Source organism: Pseudomyrmex gracilis, unplaced genomic scaffold (genome assembly GCF_002006095.1).
Source record: "Pseudomyrmex gracilis isolate BER0280 unplaced genomic scaffold, ASM200609v1 scaffold_521, whole genome shotgun sequence".
Taxonomy (NCBI): domain Eukaryota; kingdom Metazoa; phylum Arthropoda; class Insecta; order Hymenoptera; family Formicidae; genus Pseudomyrmex; species Pseudomyrmex gracilis.
This window is the reverse complement of record NW_018021105.1, coordinates 53,366-71,755: the sequence shown is the minus strand read 5'-3', so window position 1 is coordinate 71,755 and position 18,390 is coordinate 53,366. Positions and strand designations below refer to the sequence as shown.

The 18,390-nt window shown below is 31.2% G+C and overlaps 1 protein-coding gene across 1 annotated transcript in view; it reads left to right on the top strand.

The window, feature by feature from the left end:
- The first annotated feature begins 2,490 nt into the window (after positions 1-2,490).
- LOC109860968 overlaps positions 2,491-18,390 on the top strand; it is a 43,293-nt gene continuing 27,393 nt past the window's right edge. Inside the window, exon 1 of the mRNA XM_020440400.1 lies at positions 2,491-3,564. Within this exon, the coding sequence (XP_020295989.1) occupies positions 3,117-3,564 (448 nt within the window). The 5' untranslated portion in view covers positions 2,491-3,116. The remainder of the gene's footprint in view (positions 3,565-18,390) is intronic.

The following is an 18,390-nucleotide window of genomic DNA, read 5'->3' as shown; positions in this document are numbered from 1 at the left end:
TAATAGAAAAAAATGGTTCAAGACTTTTTTGACTCAGTTTTACTCCTTCTACCTGCCTACGAAATATTTTAAAGTAATTGTCGGACACCCTGTATATGATCGATTAACTGACACGAGGTATTCTGATAACTATTATATTACAGTTTGTTGTAGATGATTATTTAGTAATTAGTAGGAAAAAATAAAAAAATGTTTTATATAACGTGTCAAATACAGCAGATATCTATAGGTATAATACAATTTATATGTTTACTAAAAAAGTAGATGTCTAAATTAATTATACATTATGTATAGATATTAAGTACGTACATTTATGTTTAATGTACGTTATTTATATGTACATTAATACATAAAGTATATCCAACATAAGACACAATAACAAATAATTGTCAATAAGATAGTTTTGTAATAAACAGAAGTTGTTTCTCATTAATCAATATTAACTTCTAAAGATATTTGTTTGAGATTAATCAACGTCGCGTCTTTGAACACATATTTTTTGTTTCTTTGGTATACACGGTGAGTAAATATTCGCGCGCAAATGTTATCTTCTCGTATACATAATAGCACGCGTAACGATAAGTTACTGAAACAAAAACAATGGTCACCCCGAGTATACCTCATCAACTGTTCGTATCGGCGCCGCTACTTGTTCCAAATGTCGTACGCGAAGTTAGTCAAATCTGTAATCGTCGCGAGTTCGTTATCCCGCAATTTTCAATCTAAGGTTCTATATAAGTCTATGGCATAAAATATATTATCTAAAAGAGATCGTCTTTTAGACACGATCACGCATACATTTATATACTTTTATATGTTCTTACAATTTTCTAAACGTGTCACAGTATGCTGTTTAGGTGCGTGAAGAATACTTTGAAGAATTCAAGTTAAACAAAAAATAAATAAGTAAATAAATATAAACAATAAAAATAATTCTTTACTTTCACATAAATTATGTTGCGTAGAATTTCTTGTGTTAAAAGATACGTTAAGAAGAAATAATTTTTTACTATTATATTCTCCTAAAAAAGATTTTAGGTAACACAAGAGACTTTTGCAGTTCCATCCGCTCTTCTTACTTTATACTTTCCTAAAAAAGATACTGCTAGGAGCAAGTTTTATATGTATATATTGTTTAGCTGACTTAATCTGTTAATGTTTTGTTTGCTTAAGACGATCTCTTCTCTTGAGAGCTTTTTTGAAAACTCTCTTTTACATAGAACTTTTTTCGACCACAATGATTTCACGGTTATCACCGCACAGGTTCTGTTTATGTTTGACTTTGATCACGTGATTGCCTATCCGTCAAGAAGAAGTACATGTTGTCTGATAATTATTTAGCTGTTAAAGAGATATTACGAGCGTGTCACGTGAAAAGCAGATGTATAAATATATGTACGTATCGCATTATTTATCTGTTGATTTCATAAAGTTTATCTTGTATACTCCAATATGTGCATTCATCCAATTTGTCATCGTGTTACTGCGCCGACACATGTACAATAACGAAAATGAGAGAAGTATTGATTAAATATTTTAATTGGATTAATCGTATTTTTCTTCTTGATAAAACGGTTGTTACATGTCTGGAACCTTAACCCGTAGGGTCGCATTAGAGATATGATCCAACTGGACAATCTCGTTATTTGCTTATAAAATACGAAAACAAGAGGAATTCATTATATCATTGTTATATTATAGTGAGTAAAAACAAATCATTTAAATACCGAATAAAATATTTCTAATGCAATAAAACTGTTTTAATATAAATTAGAGCTTCAAGTTTTTTAATAGCGGAAAAAAGAGATTTCTTCATCCAACTTATTACTTTGTAACTTTCCTTCTTAATTTATTCAAATAATTGTTTTTTTTTCTAAAATAAGGACAGTGTTATACATTTATACTATTTATACTATACACTTTAAACATACATTTTGAAGCACTATAAATAAAAAAATAACAAAGTTAATCATCTATTAACTATATAAATTTAACAAAGTTAATCATCTATTTTTTGATTTCCATTTAATTAATTTAGTCTAAAGCAAACGCGTGTTTCACTTGCAAAATCGATTATTCACGTTCGCGCTACGTAAATACGGCGTTGCAAGTTTAATCACATCATATAATCAATAGAATATGGTTAATAATCGAATAGTCTACATGACTTTGTCAAGTACCACCATGATCATATGAGAGACGAGAATGCATTATCACGCATATTGTATTGTTGCCACAAGTTGTTGATGATGTTATCGGAGCAAACGGAGCGATGCTCCAAAAATTCATCGGCAAACAGACTTCGGGAAGCCCGATAACAAGTCGGGAGCACATCTCGCAAATTCTCGACAATTTGCGTCGCAAGAGTTCACTCGCGATAACACGCGACGCGCACTTCTCGTTCCCAAGAAGATGCGCTCGCGGCATGACGAGACTCTCAGGCGCCTGCGTGGCTAAGGTGACGTCACTGGTGAACCGGGCAGCTCGTCCACCAGACATTCAGTCTCGCCTCGGCACTCGAAGAGATTGTACATATTGTTTGTCAATCGTTCGAAGTAGTAGTCCGCGACTACTTCATCATTGAAGTTGACGTTCGTTCTGACGATATTGTATAATCGATACTTATCACAAAATTCTCTCATCGGTAAAAAACCAAGAGACATAAGACGTCCAGATTGTGAATTGCGTTGGTCATTCACTTGGAGATATACGGGTCTGATATTGTTACGCAAGACTCGGAACAGCAGATCGAGCAAAGAAGATTGAATGGGAAAACAGCACATTTCAGAGCTGTTAAAGAGGAGAAAATTTTTACAGCAAAAAAAATCATTTTCGTCATCTCGTACAAATCTGAAACAGTTATCCGTGATCTTTGCTTCCGTGATATCGCGCAAAACGCTTTTCTTGTCGGGAACATTGATAAAAACACGTGTCATCCAAACAAATCGCGAATTCGCAAGCTACTCCCGTGTATTTTATAGGAATACGCAAGTGAAAGAGAGGTGAAAGAGAGTCCCGTGATTATTCATATTTGTCCGAAAATTCTATATGATTGATATACCATTCGATTGATCGCCTTTGACTATGAACTCTGCTGTAATTACTACTATGAGAGGATGAGTTGTTCGGTGAAGATTTCTTGTGGTAAGAGCTGGAGCGGCTCGCAACGCGGGATTAACTCTTCGTCGGAGGAGAATTCGTGTCCTTCGAATGCCGTGTCCTCCGGTTGCATCGACCTACAACAGGCCACCCAGTCGATTGCAACTTCAACGTCATTAAGCTCGACCACAACTAACACCGCTGCTACTACCGCTATTGTCAGTGTAGCTCTTAACAACCCGGTGATTTCTACAACCAACAGCACTGTCACCACCACGATCCTCACCACCAGCATCAGCGTTGTTCAAACACCAACCGCTGGTAATCAGAGGATTGTTCCACCACGCCCTGTCAAGTCAATTGCCACCAAGAAAGGGGAAGACACCACGAAGCTGCTCAAGTACATCGATGATAACGTCATCGGCAAGAACGGCACGTTCTTTGGGCCATTCGGTCGCAGGAAAGGTCAGTGATCAATATAGTAGTAGTTGTACTCAGTCACCCCTTCTCACTCGCCGTGCTTCTCCGCGAGCCTCCCCACCGCGCCACGATGCGTGCATGGCAATTGTACAAAGAAATGAGGTGGCGGTGATCTACTAGTTTGTTAGGATTATCAATATAGCTAAATGTGCTCTTTATTTATGCTTTTTTGCTGTCTCATTGTGAAGTAATATAGTTCTATCTTTTCTGACAAATCACTGGAAAGTTGTGGGATGATTTAACATTCCGATGAGAATTTGAATGCACTCGTTCAAGGTTAAAGATTATTTTTCGGAAATTTTTTTGATATTCTAGAATAACAACATGAGATTGTGTTTAAAATTATCGGGAAACTATATCTATCTGTCAGTTCAGTAAATTATATAATATAATAATTTGAGTCTCTCTCTTTTTCTCTTTCTCTTTCTTTTTCTCTCTTTCTATATATACATATTTACAATTTAATTATTCAATATGAATACTTATTGATGAATACTTATTGATAAAATATTTTTCTACTTGAAGATGTACATAACATAAGTTAATAAAATTATTTTAGAATGTTTGTATCTTGATTGTATAATATATAATTATTGTAGAATATATAATCTCCTCTTTAACATGTATTTCTTTTTTATATAATATTTAAAACAAAAGTAAACTCTTATTTTCTAAACTGGAACAAAAAATATTAACACAGATAAGAACATAATTATCTTACACAATTATTTTACTAAATTGAGATAAACAGGTCAAATTTTAATAAAGGTCAAAAATGATATAATTTCCTGATAGCTTGACATGTGCAAGTAGATTGTAAATATAAAGTCGATGAGATTCGTGTCTCAAGTTATCATGGCGTAAGCTTTTGCGCGCTCAATTGAGATACCTTCCAAGTTCCGTATACGTTCCGTAATTCAATACCATCTCGTAGTAGCACCGTACCGTCTTCCAAAGTATCTTTAATTAAAAGCATAAAAGCCATATATTTTTAGACTTGATCAATCGCTCGCGGAGATTTTTTTTTAAATATTTTGTTTGACACGTATACATAAATCAAATTAATATCTTCATTATTCAATTTCTATCACTTACGCAGAGCAATAGATCATCACGTCAAAATTTCTTTTATGTCAATTAATAAAGAGTTTTAGGCTCTTAAGTTTCAAACTACGCGAGAATTTAAACGGTCACGAGAGCCTTACGCTAGATGTTTGTTGCGGTATAAATATATATATATATACAGAGTGTGTCCCATAATGACCGTCTTACCGCTCGTGGCAAAAAGAAGGGGTTATTCTAAGATGAAAAGTCCTATATACACTTTGGAAGATACGCAATAATTAACGAAATATGAATTAATAAAGATCCGCTAATCAGCGTGCATCCAGCGTAAGGACAGCCCAGTCTGTCGCGCCGTACCGACGGAATACAATAGCGCGGATAGCGCGCTGCCCGAACGCAGCCTATATGCTGTCTATGTATGCACATATTATTCTATTAGTTCCTCCCATTCCGTTGCTGTATATAACACAAAACATTTACAATATATACAATATACGAGTATATATATATATATATATATATATATATATGTATCTACGACAAATGTCATATGTATATATATATATTAATCTAAATTAATATATAAAGATAAATTACACGGCACTCTCGGTACCGTAAATTGTATCTAACAGATAAATATAAAGAAATAATAGTGGAAGATGCGCTAGTTAGGTTAGGTTTCGGATAAAGTTCCGAAAAGCTGAACTCTCTGATTTTGTTGATTGGTATAGTACTATATTTTGGTGCGCTGATTACGAATATGATAATGAAAATTACCGACAAGGCTATTTTCATAGTCAAAACTCGAAAAAACTAAAAAATTATCATGTTTTTTAATATTATTTTGCTAACTATTTACGTAACAAAAAAATGTTTCAAATAAAAGTTGTAGTTCTTGAAAAAATATATCATTTATGTTGTGTGCATTTTTTACATAGAACCACTAGTTTTCGAAAAAATGAGATAATAGAAATATAGGAAAGACTTCCCGGTAAAGTTGCACAGTAGCTACTCTCTCCCTCTTCGATCTTTATGAAACTCTGTATTTTTATGTAATTTTATTTGCTATAAACGAATATAAAAGAATTTTTTGTCGGTCAGACACAATCAATCTGCCATTTTGAAAAAAACAAAAAAGCGTTTTTCATGATTATCCGATAAAAAAGTAGAGGAGAAGAGGCAAAGCCTCTACAGGAGAGCAAAGCCTCCTTGCCTACACACTTACAACACAAACATAAAAAAGTTTTGTTTTTCTGTTACAAAATTTTGGTTTTTTTTTGTGATGTAAGTGTGTAGTGTATGCAAACGTCCGAATCGCTCCAATCCAAATATTACACAGATGAAGCACACATGCTTTGTGACATTAATAATATTGTAGTGACACAAAGTTAAAATTAGGATAGGTTAGGTTAGGTTAGGTTTCTTGCAGGGGGTGCAAGAGGCGCAGCCCTCCTGCCACACATTTACATCACAAACAAAAACCAAAATTTTTTAATATAAAACGAAACTGTTTTATGTTTAACAATTAGTGATAAATAGAGATTACTCTCAGGCTCTATAAGTCTTTTAAACTAATAATATATGAATATAAGGACATAAAGAGCCGTATATATATATATATATATATGCATTCACATATACAATATATTCTCACATTTACGCACAACATTCTGCGAACGGCTCTTCATGTCCTTATATTCATATATTATTAGTTTTTTATGTTTGTGCTGTAAGTGTGTAGGCAAAGAGGCTTTGCTCTCCTGTAGAGGCTTTGCCCATAGAGCTTATACTCATGGAGAGGCTATGGGAGCGCAAGGAGGATCGACAAAGAGAGATATATTTTTCTGTTTCACTTGTGGGCACTTCTTATAGAAGAGAATAACAGAGAGCACGGAGTGGGGGAGCCACAGTTGAGGCAGAATATATCTATCTCTCTGTTGCTCCTCGCGCGGCCCTTTCTATGGTTAGCATATAGGCATGACCTCTTCATTAGTATAAGCTCTATGGCTTTGCCTCTCCCCCTCCACTTTCTCTATAATACTAATTGTAAAAGACGCTTTTTTACATATTTTTCAAGATGGCGGATTAAGTGTGTTTGACCGACAAAAAATTCGTTTACATTCGTTTTTAGCGGATAAAATTACATACAAATATCAACTTTCATAAAGATTAAAGAGAGAGTAGCTACCGTGCAACTTTACCGGGAAGTTTTTTCTATATTCCTATATCCTTATTTTTTTTAGAAAATTAGTGGTTCTATGCAAAAAATGCAACATAAATGATGTATTTTTTCAAGAACTACAACTTTTTTATTTGAAACATTTTTTGTTACATAAATAGTTACCAAAATAATATTAAAAAACGCGATAATTTTTTAGTTGTTTTGAGTTTTGACTTTGGAAATGACCTTGTCGGTAATTTTCACTATCATATTCGTAATCAGCGTACCAAAATATAATAGTATACCAATCGGCAACAAAATCAGAGAGTTCGGCTTTATCTTTAATTTTAAAAAATTTTTATTGCCAAAAAAAACTTTCTTTTATGTCGTTCCGTCAACAAAAAATCTCTTATTATTAAACTTTCTGCTCGACAAATACATACATATATTAGGTTATTAAATACAAAACTTGACATTATGTGTGTACATATACAATTGTCAAATTTCGTACTTAATGACCCAATATTATTCGTGCAACCGCATTGAAAACATTTTGTCAAATTAAAAGTATTTGCATGTTAATTTATTATTTTTATACCATAATAGACAAAGATTTCACACTAAAAATAAGTTCACATAAGATACATAAGTTACGTAAGTAATCTGAAAAAGCTAAAAATATGATATTTCTAAAACAAAAACCTTTGAAAAAAATGAAGTGATTGAATCTAAGCAAAACAAAATTGTCAGATAAACATACTTTGCTGCTAAATATTTAACGGCTTTGTGGAGCTGACCATTAAAATGTCATTGTCCAAGGATCACCTCAAAAGCTATTACCTTGGAAATTATTAGTCAGCGCGATCAATAAAAGCACGCATGAAAAACCTTACAACGGAAACCTTGAACCGCAAAGTATTTGAAGAATCGCCGGTGAAAATGGTTGCGATCAACGACGAATCTATTTGGAACACGATTCACTTATTTGCGCGAGCTCGGTTTCTTCGGACTCATAAATATCAGACTGACGTCATGCATCGCTCAGCGCGATGGCGACCTTAACTCTCTTTTGCGCGTTAGAATTCTCTAACAGAATCAAGTCTGTTGTAAGTTAAAAAAATTTTTATGTTATGACGACAATTGGCATATTTACTTAACTTTAAAGTAGAAGATCGTTTCTTTAAAAATACGAGTACATTTATTCTAAATATATGCTACATTTTTTTGATAGCCTTTATTTTTCTTGGAAGTTTCTAATTCAATAGTTGTCTGTATGTTTTGTATTTATATATTCTGAATGATAACTTTATCTTTTAATTTTGCTTGTACAAAAATTTGTAAAAATTTTTATATTTTCTGCAAAAACTGTAGTGATTACTTCTTCTTTCTCATCGTGTATACAGTAATATAGATAAGCATACATATACATACTTATATGCGATACACGAAATAAGCGTGACCTCATCCTACATACAATTTGTAACCTCTGTTTAAACACACGTGCCAGAAGCGGAAATGCTAAAACTGTCATGCAATTACGCGTTCTGTTTAAATTAAATATGCTGGCTTCTTTACTCTTCGGCACGATCTTGCTCTGTAATTCAATATGATTCTCGATTGCGGACATCATACTTTATTTAAACATAAAAAAGGCTTATATATAAAAAAGGTTTAAAAATGCTTTAATTTATGCTTTGATAAAGAGCAAATATGCAACAGTGTTCGTACATACCAAGTTGATAGTAAACAGTATGGAAGAAAAAATATATCGGAAACTAATACAATATAAATTTTCGAGAATAATTTACCGTTTTATCACCGTCAATATCAATTTTCGAGAATAATTTACTATTTAGGTATCACTATTAATATCCTTGATTAGAAGTAAGTTAGGTACACAGAGAGAACGGTTTCTTTAAATGTAATAATCCGATTTGTTTGACTCATATTTATTGCATTCAAACAATTTAATTTTATAACAAACAACAATTTTGTTGAATAAAAATTATATTGTTACGTTAAAATAAATCAAATTATTTGACGGAAACAATACAAATGTTTGAAATAATTTATTCCAACAAAATAATATTTTATTTTAATAAGCATTATTTAATGAAAAAATCATTTTGTAACATAAATGTAACAAAATATATTTGATTTAAATATAGCATTGTTTGAGACAAAAAATTTCGCGTTGTAAACATGTACTTTAAATTATAAGAATAATAAATAATTAATAAATAATAAATAATAATAAGAGAAATATTTTTATCCATTGTTCTTTATATATATATAAAGTAGTCCTAATATTAATTTGTAGAAAAAACCCATTGCGCCAGGAATCACCTAGACTGAACCTGGAACTTTGCTAATGATTACCAAGTGAGCGCTCTATCAATTCAGCTATTAAGACTCTCGAGAGTAATTATTTTAAAACTAATATGTTAATGGCATTCAGTGACATTGTTACTGATTCCCAGTGAAACTATTTGTCATGAAATCAGCGAAATTTTAACTGATTTCTAGTGAAACTAATCTGTCACTGATCGATCAGTGAAAGTTTTACTGATTCACTTTTCTTAAGAGAGGCATTCTCATTGCGAATTAGTGATATTATCACTACCAGTAAAATTTTTTGTGACTGAATCAATTAGTGAAATTTTAATTGATTCTACTTAACGTTAGGAAAGCGGATTTAGACGAAAAACGAGTTGCAATGTTCATATGATTGTTTCTTTTTCATTTATTTTTACCGCATATTAACAAGATCAAGGTAAAATAATTTTATTCAATGTTAACCAAAAAATAAAAGCTATAAAAAAAAGCTAATGTCTCTACAATTTACTTGATTGTTTAATTATTATACACATATACGCACACACAAATTAAACAATATATTGTGATACAACGGAATTCGATGTACTCTGATAGTTTGCAATAGTTTTTCGAGTATATTTCGAGATTATTTGTGACAGGACGATTCGTTGTCTCTTCTGATAGATTGATTTTAGTCTGACATGTCTCGAGGTCAATAAGATATGCAATTCTGTTAGGCCGCTATTTAGCGCGCAGATCTACAACAGTACAGAGAAATGAATGATAACAAAGAATAACTTGTCTACTTCATATCTTTACTGATATTCTCATCTAGCAATGTCCAATTATGATCATATCTTGGAACTAACAAGAAATTAGAATGTCTATTCTATTACATTGTTTTATTTAATTTGAAAAATTACTGCAGAAAAATTCCAAGGTTCATTTTTCGCTCAAATTTTTCTTTATATAAGGTTTCTTTCTGAAGAACTTTATACATTTTCGTGAAGAGTTTAAAATGACAAAACTTTATGCATATTTTGTGTTTCAACATTCTTTTTAAGAGCAAATCTGAATCAAACAAAGTGTTTAGTTGTTATTGTTGAATATTATCGTCATGTACTATTTACAATTCTAATTACAATTTACACTTCTATTTACAAATCTATTTGCCTAACGAATAAGCCACACATTGCAATTGGAATTGTAACTGCTTTAATAACAGATAATATTGAATAATAGTAGATATTGAAATTATAAACATATATAATAAAATCGACCAAAGTTTGTGAATAATACACGCAATTTGTAAAATTAACATCTTATTTAAAACAAATGCAAATTTTTAATATAAGTTTATTTGCACTCACACTAATTTTACAGTTCTTGCTAAGTGATATTAATGGTCCGTTCAATTCCTAAAAAACATCTAAATAAAAAAGATAGAATACTTACTTTAGCACCCCATTTTACCAAAAATCTTTTTGCTACTTACTTCAATTATATATTGAATTATTAAGTAAGAAACTTGACAAAGGAACACAAGTGGTCTCGCGGACTGAGTGCAGGGGCTGCGAATATAGAGGTCTCGAGTTCAAAGTAAGAAACTTGACAAATATCTGCACACACACACACATACGTCAAGTTTCATATTTATTACTATGAAATATATATAAAATCTTATTTTCAAAAAAAGTTTTACAGTTTTTGATAAGTTACAGTCTTTAATATATCGATTTCGATTTCTATTTTTTAACATTTTTTATTTCCAAGCTAACATTTCACATCAAGAATAAACATGTCAAACACAATCACATTTGCCGCTTTTTCTACAATTCTAATTGATTCTCGAAAAGTTTCGACAAAAAAATTTTCTATATAGGTTTCGGCTTTTAGACATTTAAAAAAAATTTGTTATTTCCGATCTCTGGCACTTCGTCAAGAATATGTATCTATGATACTATCGCTATCAATACGTTTCGGATACGTATCAATCGTTCCTCGTATCAAAACCTATAGAACTATTATAGACAAATAATAAAGTTATATTTAGAATTTGCATTTTCTTTAAATGGGTAACTAGCTTTACACCAATACGCAGTTTTGAATTGTCAATTTCGTTTTGCGTTACGCATTTCCGAAATTTGCGATAACGCTGCCAGCTGAGCGACTAATGGCACGTTTGACCTAGTTACTGATTCCCAGTTCAGGTGACCTAGTTCCTAAAAAATATATTCTCGTTTTTATAATTTATCGCCGGCTTGTAAAAATCTCAACAGATTTTTAAAAAAAACTCTGTGAAAAAGCAAATTACTTGTAAACAAAGGTAAAAATATTTTGTTAGTTATAAATACGTTAAAAAAGTATAAAACAGATTGACCATAATAATGAAAAAATTCTTATTATTTATCAATCATATCCAGATATCTTTAATAATTTGTGCGGGATACAAACTCAATGGCTCCGATCATAACAAAAAAAGTACAACTTAAATGAGGACTTAAGATATCAGTAAAGTAATAATGGCCGTGTGCTGATAATGAGTAAAAGTGACATATATTCAATTGCAATTTTTAATACAAAAATAAATAAATAATAACTTGTATCAAAAAATATTTTTACTGACTTATTTACAGAATGTCCGGAAAATCGCTGCCAATACTTCGGGAAGTGATTGGAGATCCAAAAAGAAGGAAAAAAGTTTTATAAACATAGGTCCGAAAATAAGTCGTTTCCGAGTTATAACCTCTTTTATGTTTAAAAATCGTAATTTTTTTATAATCATAATTTATTTTATTATGTTTTAACATAAATAACTGTTGTGTTTTAACATAAATAACTTTATTTCGGACTATTTTGATAGAAGAAAAAAACTTGCATTCGTGCTGAAGTGGTTATTTTGAACATAAACAGGTATTTAAATTTAATTAGATATGATGTTCAAAATGACCATCTTTAGCACGAATACAGGTCCTTATTCTTTTATTAAAATAGTCCAAAATAAAGTTATTTATGTTAAAACACAATAAAATAAATTATGATTATAAAATATTATGATTTTTTAACATAAAAGTGGCTATAATTCGGAAACGACTTATTTCAGGACCTATGTTTATGTAATTTTTTTTTCTTTTTGGATCCCCAATCACTTCCCAAAATATTAGCAGCGATTTTCCGGACCCTATATCAATATATTTTTCTAACAATATGTTTTTAATCAGATGACGAAGTTTGTAATTTTTTAGCATCTGGATCAGAATTAGTATACGTGACAATATCTGTTGCGCTCGATATGTTTAAAAACAAATTTTTTATATTATTATAATTTGCGTAACTTTCTAAATAAAACAAAAATAATATTATGTATCTTAGCTAAAATCCAAACAAAAATAAAAAAATAATAATTGTATCACACAGTGAGAAAATAAAAACAAGCGCAAATATATCATCAAAATAAGTTGCATTAATGGATCAATTAGTTCAGCTAAAACAGTTATAAAACTTTAACCACATACGCACACATATATAAACATGTTTCTTTGATTTGTTTATTATTAACGTCAATGATTACGAACGTTAGTCATTTCTAGCTTTGCACATGAGTATTGCCGATAACATTTTATTGCGTAAAATGCTGAAAACACTTGACAAGAAAATATAATATTTAATATCTGAGAGTTACTCCACAAAGAAAAGATATTAATTTACAATTATTTTTTACGCGTTACTTTTTATATAAAAAAATTGTATAACAAATCACATAACAAACTTATCAAAATCTTTTATATCAATTACTTCCTGACATATATAAAAAAAAATGTATTTGCATAATCAAAAAGTAAAAAACACTGTTTTAAAGGACAAAGTTGCGCGAAAAATTAGTACAGAATCATTTTTTTTTAAGAAAGAAGCATGTAGGTAGCCATGTTATGCACATTCATAAACGATATAATATATCAAATCTCAACACATAATGTTAGCATTGTACACAGTAAGACAAAGACCAGTATTGACCGTTTGATGTCATCGCGAGAAACGTGATAGAAAATTTGTTGATTCCACGCGCGATTCCTCGAGTTTTGATCGGAAAAGTACTCATCGGATGACTAACTTAGTGCTGAAGTTGAAGTAGTGCACGCAAATCAAACGGCTCGATTTAGTCAGCAGAAAATTTATCGCATTTATTGACGAGCGTACGAACGAATTCTTTTTTAACAATTAATAATTAATAGAGAATCATCTCGGGAGGTATTCGGGGTCCTTTATGTATGTGATGCAAAATTAGCATCCTATGTGATCTTAAGAATTGAAATTTCAATTAAAAAAACTCACGTGACAAATTTACACGTGAATGCATATATATATAAATGTATACATACATATATATACGCACATTTCTCCGCACAACATCCTGCGATCGGCTCTTAATGACCGGACTTATATATATTTATTAGTTTGACTTCTTTTTTGTTTACCAAATAATCAATGATCGATATTTATGAACTGTTGATTATCAAAGATAAACTCGAAATCACACAAAAAACTCGATCACTGATATAGGTAAGTTGTCGTTTTACTAAATTTTAAATGTTTTGGGAATCCTTTACATCTTTTTTTACTATTATTACATGCAAGAACATCGATATGCTCTTTTCATATACCTAATATTTTTATTACATATTGAGATTCTATTTCTCTTTGTTTTACATATGATGTTTTACGTACATTATTGAAAAAAATACATACTTTTGTATAAATTTTCAACACTTGTCATTTGTTCTGTTGAACTACATGTTAATGCTCTCGACGTGCGCGGTCACGATTTCATATAACAATAATACAAAGTTGAGTCATTCCACTCGATTTGAGCCGCAAATGAAAGATATCTGTCATCGCGTATTTTACTAGTAAATATCTTAATGCATTTTTGTAAGTAAAGATAAAAAAACCAACATGGATATTAGAGTAAATTAGCATACCTTATCAATAAAAGATAGATTATGATTTTGTGAATCTAGAACGACATTTATAAACGCTTTTGACATGTACGACGTAATATTCATACATCTGTTACAACTTTTATATAAACTTGAGTTTTTCTCTTTCTTTTTTTACTTTTATTAAATTCATTCTCTTTCGTACTGTGTGGTAAGAAAGATTATTCTACAAATTTAATATTCAGCAATTATCAACGCTGTTCTATTATTATTAAAGAGTTCAAAGGTTTTGCTTGGAAAGTCTTAGAACAGCTTGATACAATATATTACATACACATACATGATACATTTGAGACATATATACTAGCAACACGCAAAGTCGACGTTAATCCAGGAAATTGTCGCAAGTTCTCAAACAAATATAATATAAAATGGCTGGCTGAAAATTAGCGTTAACGACATTATCAGACCATCTTCGATATATGTATAAGTATTGCGAGACTAACCCCAAGTGCCTCGGTAACCTAACAGGGAAGGCGATGGCACGGAAAGCCGGAGATTCCAGGTTCGACTTCTGGCCGAGGAGTTTTTTTTCGCAATATTTTAAAATTAGTTAGGGGGGTATCGGGGTCTTTCATATGTGAGATACAAATCCAGCATCCCGTATGAATTTAAGAATTGAGATTTCAATTCAAAAAACACTCACTTTTAAAAATTTACGAGTAGAATTCGTTACATGTGTATATATATATATATGTACACGCACAGTTCCCGCACAAACTTCCTGCGAATGGCTCGAAAGGCCTTATATATTTCTTGTTGAAAATATAATATAGTTTCCTCTCGCGCGCTCAAACACTCTCCCGATTAAGAAACGCGAGATAGCAATAATTCTTGTTTGCACTAGATGTCTGTTACAACGTCTCAGGTTTTGCTGACAACGGATGTCCAATAGTAAATATCTAGAAATAGCCATGACGCTCCGGCATTGTTACCGAACAAACAAACTATATCTTGTCTTGCGCTTTTACTAGAAGATATATTTGGTGCACGCAAAACGCACTACAAATGCAACAAAACCTTTGCATATAAATATTCTCTTAGAACTTGGTACACTTCGTAGATCTATTAACTCTGAAACACGTAAATTTAACAAAACTAAAATTAAATTGAAAAATTTTATATTTTAACACTGAGCATTTTTATAATACAAAATATCATAAATACAATGACTGATCTCTCTCTCTCTCTCTTTCTCTCTCTCTCTCTCTCTCTCTCTCTCTCTCTCTCTCTCTCTCTCTCTCTCTCTNTCTCTCTCTCTCTCTCTCTCTCTCTCTCTCTCTCTCTCTCTCTCTCTCTCTTTCTTTCTCTCTCTCTCTTGTTGATAAAGTAATGTCTATATATATAAATGAGATAAACAACACACAACACAAATATTCTAGTTCCGTTTTTTTTATTTTAATAGATAAATTTGTTTTAACTCTTTGAGTATATTATAGGAGTATATAAAAGTGGATATATATAAATATCCACTCACAAAAACTATTGTTGCGGCCTAACGGTAGACTTGTTAGTCCAGAATATGTTTAAGAATTCAACCCAATCTAAGAATTAAATTCAATTATTAATTTAATCAAATTTAATAATTGGAGTTTATAAAATTAGGTGCAAAGTTAAAATATTAAAAAGTAAGCTCAATTATGTTTTGCACTACTACTCAATAGTTTAAGATCAAATAGGAAGTTTTGGTCAAACAGAACGGTTCAGCTGCGTAACCTCCGTACTATAAGAATTAATAATAAATAGACTGTAGTTTCTTTTTTCTTATTCTTATCAGAACCGCACATATAAAAAGATACTTAGGTTACTGTAATTGTAGCTTAAAGAGTTAGGGAGGTTATTGGAAAGCGGCGGTTCAGAGCACCACATGCAAGCGCGGCCGAGAACGGGATACGTTTAGTCACATCTACTCTCGTATCGTATATGTAGGTGACAGACATAATTCGCGAAGCGAGGTCCGTTAACGGAACGCGAACATACGTATGTAATACAGCAAGATCCCGGAGACGCGGATTCTTGTTCTCGAATCCCGTCTTCCACTTAAGGACGTGACTTCATTCTTCTCGAAAACGGGAGACGTCAGTTTATTACCTCGTCTATATTCCGCTCTGGCATAAATGTCAGTATTCCCGCTGCAATTAAATCCTTTATTTTTTTAAGTCCTTGAATTGGCGACGGAAACGTATAAAACTCGTCACGATCGGCATAATTATCCACTTGCAATTGTTCGCTCGCAAATTTTGTGAGCGCCATTGCAACTTCTCGCGATGAATGCAAATCAAAATGCTTATCTTGTTGTTATCTCGTAATCTTCTTTATGCTAATGCACCATCGCATTGTGCGCTTTGTTGTTTATTTTATGATTTTATTACACGTGGTCTTTCAAAGCGTTGATCTTTAAATGAAATATTTCTCGTGATTATGAAATAATATTCTAAACAAACAAATATAAAGTTTTTAAAAACCGCGTTGCTATCAGAATATATCTAATAATGTTGCATTAGTTCAGCATTCTCTCACGCTATATAAAGAATTACATAAATGCCATAGCGAATATTTTCAATTGTTTTATGACAACGAATTTATTAAACATTATCTTTTCTCTGAATGCATGATATCATCAACAGCATGGAGCGCTTATCAGTGGCACACTAGTCAGTCGTGCGTGCGTGCTGGATAATTTGATATTACAGTGGAATTGTGTATGATCATGGAATGTACTCGAAACTGTCGGTAAAAGGTTTTTAACCTTTGCACGCTTTGCTTTCACATGTTAAACATGCACGCCAAATGCAACAACTATGTGTTAAAGAAATGCGCAATGACTTCATGATTATTAAACGAAATTACATAATTATTAAACAAAATGACATTTTCTACGAGGTCGATCATATCTTTTCCTTATTTTCGAACTTAAACATCGTGTCTGGTTATTGTCGACATTTAAGTTTCAAAACATTGTTGAAAAACAAATAAAATAAAAGAAAAATATATTAAATACATGAGAGAATGTACGGAAGATTTTTATATATAGAAGAGTATAGACTATAGAAGATTACCTTAAAAAAACTTAAGATATATGAAATGAGTGATGTCGGTTAGTACATTCATTAGTTCTACAATTTCGGCGTCAGATTGACTGTTTGAAACTTAGCACGAAATAACTAGAAATTAGATACTTTAAATGTGTGTTAAAACATAAATTCAGAAAACGAATTTATTTTGCACCGGCAACACCTCTGATATAACTTTTTTCAATAAACTGTTTTGAAACTTTGCATCAAATAACTACAAACTATATACTTTAACTTTATGAAGTAAAAACTTAAATTTTATGAAGTAATAAATTACAAATTGATTTAATACTACAAAAGCTTCTTTCTCTATAAGACTTGTTTTACAAAATTACATAATACTACAAAATACAAAATGTGTGATATCTCTAAAAACTTACCTTTTCAAAAAAAGGTAAGAAAAGGCGCCAGGTACACGCACAACACGTAATTTGTTTTATATACTACAAAACATTCTTTTTCTAAAATCATTTTACAAAAGAAGTGATATCCAAATGTAGCGTAAACTGTCGGTTGTTTTATAATTATAATATACTACAAAATCTATTCTACAAAAGAAGTGCTATATAACTACTACAAATTTATCTATAAAATTTATTCTACAAAAGACGTGATACATAATATAATAATAATAAAGTAGTAACGCCAAATGAAAAACTTCATATATAATTATAAGGTATTTGTGTAAAAAATCAGAAACTTATATAGGGTATACTTTATAGATCACGTTTTATATCCGAAGTAGTCGGTGTTATAAATAACAAAACGATTTGTTAGTGAAACTAACAAGTAACCCGTCAAACCTGTATCCGTGATTATTTACAAAAACATTTTCTAGAACACAGAAATGGAACAAAAGAAAAAAGTTATTTTAATACAAAATATTTAATGCAAAACAACTTTGCGCGGCTGCAAAAGAAGGTCAAAAGCCAAGCTACTTTTAAAAAAATTTTTTTAAATATTTCACTTATATATATTACAATATAATACGTTGGTTAAATATTAGAAGTACAATTTTTATATAGGGTAACTGTCTCTATTAGTGTGCTGTTAAGCAAGCGTGCTCTCTTTTTTGAATAAATACTCAATTAACTGACTTCAAATAAGCTTGCTCAAAATTTATATCGATTCTTTAAACTCTTCTTTTGACAATAAGATTTGTATTAGCCCAAAATATTAATATATTTAATTAATTTTA